The sequence below is a fragment of the Periophthalmus magnuspinnatus genome, chromosome 8, assembly GCF_009829125.3.
Source record: "Periophthalmus magnuspinnatus isolate fPerMag1 chromosome 8, fPerMag1.2.pri, whole genome shotgun sequence".
NCBI lineage: Eukaryota > Metazoa > Chordata > Actinopteri > Gobiiformes > Gobiidae > Periophthalmus > Periophthalmus magnuspinnatus.
Window position 1 is genome coordinate 13130737 of NC_047133.1, and position 10345 is coordinate 13141081.

The 10345-nt window shown below is 36.5% G+C and overlaps 1 protein-coding gene across 1 annotated transcript in view; it reads left to right on the top strand.

Annotated features, from left to right (window-relative positions):
* Nucleotides 1-9309, top strand: part of grb2b (growth factor receptor-bound protein 2b) — a 51230-nt gene extending 41921 nt beyond the window's left edge. Inside the window, exons 4-6 of the mRNA XM_033971820.2 lie at nt 426-548; nt 4457-4631; nt 6666-9309. Coding sequence (XP_033827711.1) covers nt 426-548; nt 4457-4631; nt 6666-6851 — 484 coding nt within the window. The 3' untranslated portion in view covers nt 6852-9309. The remainder of the gene's footprint in view (nt 1-425; nt 549-4456; nt 4632-6665) is intronic.
* Nucleotides 9310-10345: the final 1036 nt, after the last annotated feature.

The following is a 10345-nucleotide window of genomic DNA, read 5'->3' on the forward strand; positions in this document are numbered from 1 at the left end:
ATTTGTATTTTTATACTTTAAATCAGATTTTTAATCAAATAAAGGTTTAAATATGGCCACTACAGCTTCTAGATAGAATATTAACAAAGACATTATTGATAGTCATGTAGTTAATCCTTTTTTGATATTTTGGTCAAATACTGCTCCCATCTTCGTTATAAAACATCTAGTCGTGCAGCCCTATATTAAAGACAACCTCAATATTGTAATTTTGCCCATCTACAAAACAGTAATTTCTGTATTATTATTTTTATATACCTCCCACCTCTACTTCTAGTCATCATTCACTGTTTGGGTATTTCCCTCTGGTTAAATGTAGAAACTTGTAAACTACATCCGCACATTAAACTGTATATTGATCGAAAAACAGATTTGAATGAATGTACTCCTTTTAATATAGCTCTGGTGTTGTGTGTGTGTGACAGGTGGTTCTTTGGAAAGATTCCCCGGGCCAAAGCAGAGGAGATGCTGAACAAACAGAGGCATGACGGAGCCTTTCTGATCAGAGAGAGCGAGAGTGCACCTGGGGACTTCTCCCTCTCCGTCAAGTATGTACATCACCCTACACTACCAAGCACCAACCACCTGCACCTATTTTTAAAGTGTATACAGACTTCAGGGCTTACAGTGTAATACAGCCTGCTCATCATTCCCACTCATGCTGTATGTGAGTCATTCGACCAACTTCCTTATTGTGGCAAAGTCTCACTGCTGCCATCTGCTGTTTTTTTGTGTTTTTTTTTGCTGACACATAGCAATTATCTACCACTGCTTATGGAATCTATGTAAGGCTGCAATCCTTTACTTGTTTAGTCCATTAATCAGTTGATGTTGCCTTAATCGACCGAAATTTGTATTAGTCGGCATTTTATTTGTTGCTTTATGGAGCAACAACAGAAGTTAGTGAGTGAGTTAGCTGAAGATTTGGTATTTTTGGCATTTATAAAAGGCAGATTAAACTCACGATTTAAAAGTTTAACTGGTGTTTATATAATTACGTAGTTTTGTACTAGTTTTTTCTGCGTAAATAGTTGTTTTTGCTTGTACTCCTGTGTGGGTGTAGTTTTGTGAGTGCAGTTTGGGTCAGATACATAGAGATATATAATCATTTTTAGAGCTTTTTTCACTAATCGATCGGTCTGACTTGTCTTTAGTTGACCGAGAATTTCTTTAGTTGACTATAGCCCTATATCTATTGCATTGTGCCAAAAATGTTTTAAAATGTCCACTGTTTCAGGTATATATAATTGACATAAATCACAAGTTGATTGCTTTTCCCAGTCAGTAGCTAGTGACTACATGCTACTACTGCTTAACCCTGACACACACCGAGCATGTATCCATTGATTTCAGATTGATAAAAAAATTAAGATTGATGCCATGCCGATTGACACTTTAAAACTAAATATTATATCTTTTGAATAGGAAAAATAATACATTTTATTTATATAGCGCTTTTCTAGACACTCAAAGACGCTTCACAATACATACAAGAATAAAGTATCACAAAATTTACAACATAAAATCAAACATTAAAAGCAAATTGACCTCAAAAACCTCAAAATGTTGCATATGCCAGGAAGCTGAAACCCATAAACGTAATGAATCGAATTCATAAAAAAAAATAATAATGAGAATTTTAGTGAGAAAGTCACATTAATATTATCATTCATAAAGTTAGATTTTTATAATACTGGTCACATGCTAGAGGGATGGTATAAAACTTTAGAATATCTGAATGAAAAAGAATACTGTACTCACTATAATTTGATATCGTAGCATCCATAGTGCCGGGCGAGGCTGTGCAATAATCTCCTCTGTGCGTTAGCCTATAATTTAAGATATATGTGGTTCATCTCACAGGGCTTTACAATATATTGAAATCAAATCGAAATTGCACTTTGCAATTTGACACCTGTGCCAATTCAAAGGCAGCAGTTCTTTATATAATGGAATTCTACAAAGAAGAAGTTTCCTGTATTTTATAGAAAAATCTCGTAGCTGTAGTTAAAACCTCTACAAATACGCTCTGGAATACTTGTATTAGTTTGTCTGTTCTGATTTCAGTCTTCTCTCAAATGTTAATGCTCCTGGAGTTGTTTACAATGTGCACTCCAAACAGAATCCTATTTTTTAAACATCTATTGCTAATCTAATGTAATCCCAATACTATTTTTACGAGGGATGCACCAGTCCAGCTTTTTCAATTCTGTTGCCGATTGCGATACTATAGCTTTAAGTATCTGTGAATACCTGATATCAACAGAGACTGAAAATTACATTTATTTCCTTTTAAAGATCCTATATTACACAAAATTGACCACCTTACACCTACACCTTGCGAGTTGTAAGAAACATTAGAATGTTGTTACCTTCTCAAAAACATATCTGGAGTTGTGTTTTGTTTCATTCACACATGTTTGAATAACTCTGCATTATTAGTTCATCTGCATCTCCTAAGCTCAACATGCTCTGTTCCACCTTGTGATGTCATGAAGCAGTTGTTTTCAAGTTGGCTACATTTTACCATTAATTCAGTAGAGATGGGCAATTCCAGAGCAGAAATAATTCAAATGATTCTAGTGAACATGTATAGAGTTTAAAAATACTGTAAAGCACTTCCCATTTTACCAGATGACATCACAAGGAGTGTTTTCTGTTTGAAAGAAGAACTCAGCTTGAATATGCAGGGTTTGTGCGTTAAACGTGTGAATAAAACAAAAACACAACTCCAGGTCTGTTTGTGATGAGGAAACAACATTAGAACATTGCTTAGGAAATAGCATAATATGGGCCCTTTAAACAAAAAAAATAAGACAAAACTGATCCAAATGTGTTATTTATCTCTCAAGTAACTACAGAATAGTTTCCTATAAATTAAAGTTAAAACATTGAGTCTTTCTGGGCCAACTGTAACAAGTAAATAGTCTTATTACATCATGTTATATGTCAAACTAAGATATCATCTGAACTGATATTTTGGAGAAGATATCCAATCTAGCATTTTTTTCAGGTTTGGCACCAATATCCTATACCAGTATTCGGTAGATCCCTATTTTTTACAAAATTGTACCCAGCCATGCCCAGCATTATCATAGTATACAGTGACTGCTGTAATGGTCCTGTAAGGCCTTTTGACTTGTCCACACAGTAGAGCACAAGCACACGGCTCACAGCAGCTTTAGTGTCTGATTTGTCCAAGTGCTTTCCATCTCGTCACTGCTCCTCTAGTGCATCATAAGCCTCTGTAATAACCTATTTATGTAAATTCTTGTAAATCCACTTATCTGTTTTTTATGCAAATCTGCCACAATGTCAACTCTGATCATTTTCAGAAGAAACATGTAAATATATCTTTAAATGTTACATGCTTAATTTCATTCACTTTGTATTCTATAGGTTTTATTGTTATCACATAACCAGCTGTTTTGAATCCAACTTACACATTTAAAAAGTCACCTAAAGGGATGTACATTTAAATTGCTGTTTTTGAAGCATAGTTTATGTTTAATTCTTACAAGAGACAGAAGTGAATTGGAATGAGAAGATGTGAAGAGAAGAGGTTTTATGCTGCAAGATAAAGTGGTACTAATAGTGTCTGTGTAATCCCTCACTCGTCCAGGTATGAGCCATAGCAAAAGAAAAATTCAATTTGATTAGAACATTTGAGGAAAACATTCAAATATAAAAAAGATAAAAGGCATGCATAAAATAAGATATTAAATATAAAATCAACAACTAATCAAACAAATATAATATACAAGTTGTACAGCAAGTTAAGCTCATGCCTGGGAACTGACACCTCACCTATTTCTAACTGCATGCATCAAACCATATCTCACACTCCAGTAGAACTGTCAGTTTTCCAGTGAATACAAATTTGCATTTGTTTTGTAGTACTTTTCTGTATAAATAGTCGGTGCAGTTTAGGTCAGATCTGTGGTCATATAGAAAGGTCTGTCCGAACCACTGTCCTCTTTAGTCAATGATTTATATGGCACTATTTTGAACTCTCAGAGACTTTTTATAGTGCATTATTCATTCACTTCACACTCGTTGTGGTAAGCTACTATTGTAGCCGCAGCTGCTCTGGGGAAGACTGACAAACAACAAACAGCGGCTCCTCCGACCACCACCAACACCCTCACACACATTGCATTCATACTAGACAATGTGCACACAACAACAAATTTTGCCACTGGCCCCACTGTGGCACCTGATATTCCCAGTAGACTTCCAATGCAAGTACTAACCAGGCCCAGCTTTGCTTGACTTCAGAGATCAGATGAGATCAGGCTTTAACCAGGAGGTTTGGCCACGACTTACCAAAAGCAATCAGCAGAACATTTCTTTAGTCAACTACAGCTCAACTCCCGTCACAGTACAGGTTTCTAACAATGATCTAATTCTGACATTCAAATAAATAGTATGTTTTGTTTATTTGCGTGTGTTCCAGGTTTGGAAACGACGTTCAGCATTTCAAAGTCCTTCGTGATGGCGCTGGTAAATACTTCCTGTGGGTGGTGAAGTTTAACTCTCTGAATGAGCTGGTGGACTATCACCGGACCACCTCCGTGTCCCGCAACCAGCAGATCTTCCTGAGGGACATCGAGCAGCAGCATGTCCACCAGGTACAGATGCCATTTTCACTCTCTTCACTACACATTTTGATTTGTCCCTATAACTGGGTTTTTTTGTGTGTTTAACAATTAACAATAGGATGGCATTTCCATCCAAAATAGATTCATAAACAATTTTCAAACATTAAATTTAAACTCCATACAGCTTCATTAGAATCATTTGGATGATTTCAGCCCTGCAATTGCCGATCTCTACTGAACTAAAGGTAAAAGGTAGTTGTTAACTTGAAAACTACAGATTCATGATGTGAACAGAGCATTTTGAGCTTTGGAGATGTAGATAGACTAATACATAAAAGTGTTGCTCAAACATGCATGAATGAAATAAAACACAACTCCAGGTATGTCTTTAAGGAGGTAACAAGCATTATAACATGGCTTAAACCTCGTAAGAGTCAATTTTGCATAAAATAGGACCTTTTAAATGTCAGAGGACACTTTTGAGTTTATAAAGATGGATCTTTTTGTCGCTAATGCCAATTTAAGGCGTAATAAAATCATCCAAAAATGAATCTGCCTTAAAAACAATTGGGTAGTCTTTATTTGGAATTTTAATTGGTTGTTTGTTTATTGTTTTACATTTGAATAAAAGTTAGAATTAGCTTTGAGACACCTTGGTCAGTATCAAAACTGTACAGAGCTGGTTAGACACATACTGTTGTCCAGGTATGGGCCTATACTAGACTATGTGGCCTTATACTTGCTCAGATACAGCTCAAGATCATTCGAAAGCTATTCAGGAAAGGTTCATTTTGTTTTCCTGCGAATGTGACTTTTTAGTATTGATCTAATTTTCAGTTCTTCTGGCAACCTGACTGGCAACATGGTGCCTAGCCCTACATTACAATGTGCCATGTCTCTACAACAGTAATCATCTGTGAAACATTGTCATTGAAAAGGGCTTTGAAGTTGTTCCAGACACTTCTATGACCTTATTACTGTTATCAGAGAAGGACTACAGCTCTTCTGGTGTGTGTCATTGCGCTCAGGTTTTTAATTTCCTTCAGTCGATAACCTTTGGACTCACTGTGAACCATGCAGAGAATAACAGGCGCAATCATCTCTGCTTGTTGGCACTTCTACGTTACATAAACCTGTCTTTAAAGGAGCATTGGGTAACCTTTCTGTGTTTCGGAGGGTGCTCAGCCTGCTTATCTACATGGAGATCTTATGATTTGCCTGAAATGCTCCACAGTATGGCATTCAATATTTTGGTCTAGTATTTATTTAGTTATGTAATCTTTTGCGTTTGCTCAAAATTGCTGTGATGTGTTTAATCTTACAGTGCAGTACAGCAGAATATGACATAAAGGTTTCTTCTGGATATTGGTTGTTTCTAAGGTGGAACTTCTGAGAACTTTTTCATGAGCATTTTCTAATATAACTATAAGATAAATAATATTGAATTAGTCTTATATAGCCCTTTACCAGTCACTTTTGCGAGTTCACACTTCATTCATGTACTCCACACTCAGTGTTTGTAAGCTACTATTGAAGCTACAGCTGCCCTGGGGCAGACTGACTGTCGATCTGTGCCATCTGCCTCTCGGACCACTACCAATCACTCTCACACACACCACATTCATACTAAGCATAAATTTGCCAAAGGACACAGCAACAGTTATACTAGAGCCACTGCTGCCCCACGGTGGCACCTGGTGTTCCAGCAGTCTCCCATCCAAGTTCTAATCGTGCCCAACTTCAGCTTCAGACGTGATTTGGGCACTGACACAATCTTGTTTGTCAGTCTTTCAATAAACACAGGGAGCAAGTCTTCATCCAATAATGGTAATGCAAGCACTGCATACTAATACTGTTATATTTTAGGTTTAATTTTAAGGAATAAAAGCAGCTTTTGTGTGATTTTGTAAAATGAAGTAATGAATGTCCTCAATGCAATGACGAAGAAAGTTAAGTTTGGGACCCACTTCCCTAAATAGTTTTTTTTTTCTTTTTTTCTGTGTATGTTATCTGTATACCCCCTGCTAACCTTGTGTCTGTGTTTTGTTTTTTTTTCCCCTCTAGCACCCGACATATGTGCAGGCGCTGTTCGACTTCGACCCACAGGAGGAAGGTGAGCTGGGCTTCCGACGCGGCGACTTCATCCAGGTCCTGGACAACTCGGACCCCAATTGGTGGAAGGGAGGCTGCCACGGCCAGACGGGCATGTTCCCCCGCAACTACGTCACGCCCATCATCCGGAACATGTAACCACAGAACCACCACAATAACACCGCCAACCATCTGATCTTCTGCGACCATCCATGATCTTCAGCATCTCCATCACCTCCTCCTCCAGCCCCTGACGCCCTCACACCTGAAAGCAGGAGAACCAGGGAGGACTGCGGGGCGCAACTGAGAGAATTAACTTTTTTGCTGAGAATGCTCCCCCTCGCCCCCAAAAAACCTAACCCGGCGAGGACTCTGAGGGAAGAATCGCGACCCTCCACTTTGCAACATTCTGCCTTTCCTCTGCCCTTTTTCTGTTCTTTTTTGCTGCATGTTTTAATCACCTAAAACAAAAACGCCTACCAGTTTTAACGTATAAAAAGCTAAAAAAACAAAAAAAGCTAAAAAGAAGAAATGGTTTTTAAAAAAATTTAAAGGAAAAAAACTGATGCCATTTACCGCAAGTTTCCATGTCTGAGATCATTGGCACGTGAGCATTGTACAATAAATCAACTATAGAGAGAATCCATTTTTTAAGAATATATATTATATATTTGTATGTGTTTGTCTGTTTTACCTCTCATCGCAAATTGTATTTTTTTTCATTTGTAAATTATGTTTAATCTTTTGTTAGAAGACCTTGTAGCCATGTGCTGAATTGTTTTGTTTTTCTTTTTAATTTTTAGAATTTATCCAAGGCCTCTCTACGGTGGCCCGGAAGGACAAGTCACAAGAAAAGTATTGAAAAACAACTATGCCAAAATGCCAAAATTATTAGGCAAAAATGTCATCTAACCAAAATTTTGAAGATTTGTAGTAGTATTCTGAAAACAAAAAAAACAACTGCAAATGGCCAAATTGTAACTTGTTCTTCAAGGGCCACCATACCTCTCAGTTCTAGTGAATGATATTTCAAAAAGTTGCAACAAACCATCATTTTTGAGGGAAATAAAAAAGACAAGTTCAAAACCAGGAAGACGAGAAGAGCCAGCACCCAGCTAGCATCGAGCCATGGACACTGTCACGCCCCAAGTCCGACCACTTTCTTTTCTCCAAAACCAATGTATTTATTCAGCCATTTGTACTCGGGCAGTGAATGTAGCTGACTGGCGTTTAACATGAGGGACACGCGGTTGGAGAACTGATTTTCAAATGACATGCTGAAAACCCAATGCAAGTTGAAATATGTACAGGTAGATATGGAAACGATTGACACGGGGTCATCAAAGCCTACATCACGCATGCATCCGCTCTCTTAGCATCACCCGTGGCACACATGGACAAATTGGAAAAAAGCAAGATTGTCTTTCGAGAGATCAGCTTCAACAATGTACAAATGTTATGTTCTCAGTTGTTTTATGTATTGTGTGGTGTGTGTGGTCAAGCACTTTTTAAAGTCATGTTTCACTCCTGGGGTTGGTTTGGCAATGGATTTCGACTGGGCTAGTGGTAAAATGTGTCCACACTAGCATGTTTTGTGCCCCTTAATTATTTGCTGAGTTTTGTGTAGTAATTTTAGGAAAGTACTTTTATTATGGGAAATGAAACTTGAACATGACGATTGTATTCACAATCCCAATTGGTTGCTGATGAAAATATTGTACACTTATCCTTGGAAAAATCATTTGAATGTACTGTAATGTTGTATAATATTCAATATATTTTCATTCAAAACTGACTAGGGTGGACATCGGCTTTTGGAATAAATTTTGATTTGACAGATTTCAAGTGATCATTGGTAATTAGGCCATTACAAATACTTGCTTTTTAGTCACTATCATGTTGTGATTAAATGTATTTAATTGAGTGGTTTAAAAAATGATTTTAGTGACACACTAGAAGTTAATGCTCCACTATCAAGTGTAGATGAATTGTTTCGACTGTAATTAATGTCAAAAGGTAATAGACAAGGTTGCCCAATATTTCCATGTTCAATCTGTTTGTATTAAAGATCTAAGTTATAGTTTATCATAACTTAACTTTTTACAGAAACTCAATTTCTGATCTCATAAAACTTGAAATTGTAATTTTTTGGTCACATTACTATTACAATACAAACATTGCAATAGTCAAAACTGTGATTATTTGACAAACTTTCCTTTACACTAGTCCAGTCTGTTTACCCGCCAGCCCTCGCTCCTGTCCCACAGCTGTTTTGTTGATGTGTCAGTGTTCTCTCTGATAGTGCCTTTCTCTGGTGTCCTCAGTGTCTCCGGCCCCGCTCCCTGCCACTGTTAAACCCCGCCCCCAGGTGAAGAACAGTGTACATACCCCGCCCCCTTCCATCCAGTCAACACACAGCTCCTTTTATTTAAGTGTCTCGTCTCACCTCGTCTTACACAATGATACTGTTCATGTTTTGGCTCTTTCTTTTTTTTTATTTGCATTTGTTTTGTTTTGTTTTTTTGTTTTCAATTAATAAAAATGCAATTATTAAAAAATGTGGAATTGTGCAGGAGTTCTCTTGACATATTGGAATTAAATGTATGTTTTTATTTAGACTATGGCTTGCTTTAAGCAGTTCAGTGAACTAACTTTTTTGATATATATACTAAAAATCTCAATCCTAGCCAAGAGATCAACCATTTCAAATGTAAATGTTGCTGTAGGTAAATGGACAGGTTTTGGCTCAAAATGGTGACGACATCTCTGGTTAGTCAGGTCACTGATTTAAAAAAACAAAAAAAAACTAAGGTGGTAGATTAGACAAATATTGTACTCAAGAGTATTGCTATTTTAAAATATTACTAAAGCAGTTCAAAGTACAAGGCATTACTCAAGTAAGCCAAAGTATCCAAGAAAAACACTTCTCAAGCTAAAGAAATACCTGATCTATAATTTCAAATATTTAATATTGTCAACATAAAGATTTTGCAGATTTAATCACAGTGAGAAGAGTAACTTTTACTCAAGAGTCCTGTTACACTGTAAAATATATTACTCAAGTATGACTAAAACGTGTCTGAATACTACTCTAAGAAGTACAATTTTATTAAAAAGTTGTTGAGGTAAATGTACTACATGTATTGTAGTAACACTCCTCTGTTTAAATCACTTCTGTCGAACTTTCTAATTTACATACTTGTATTTTTTTGACAAACACATTCTTGGGGAAACGTCCAGAGGTAATGTCTGACTCCTCCATATTTTTAATCCCACATTTGGAATGTGCTTGCTGTGACTAATTGCACAGAATTTTAAATCATGTTTTTGAGTCCAACACCTGGTGATGAGTGCTATATTTTAAGAACATCTTTAAAACCAAACATCCAAATCAAACTGGAAAGTTTAGGAACATATTTGAAATCGTATCCAAACTTCTGTAGGCAGCATGCCAAAACTAAACATTCAGAATGCATGAAGTAGAAATAATTGTTTCTTGTTCATTTCCAAATAGCAGGATCTTCAAATATTAAATGTTTTATAAAGTGTAGGAAATTATGCCTGTTCCAAGTTGGCATTTAATGAAACTTTAATAATTGAAATACCATATTTTAGCAAATTGACTTTTAGTGGAAATATCCCAGTAGTTTATT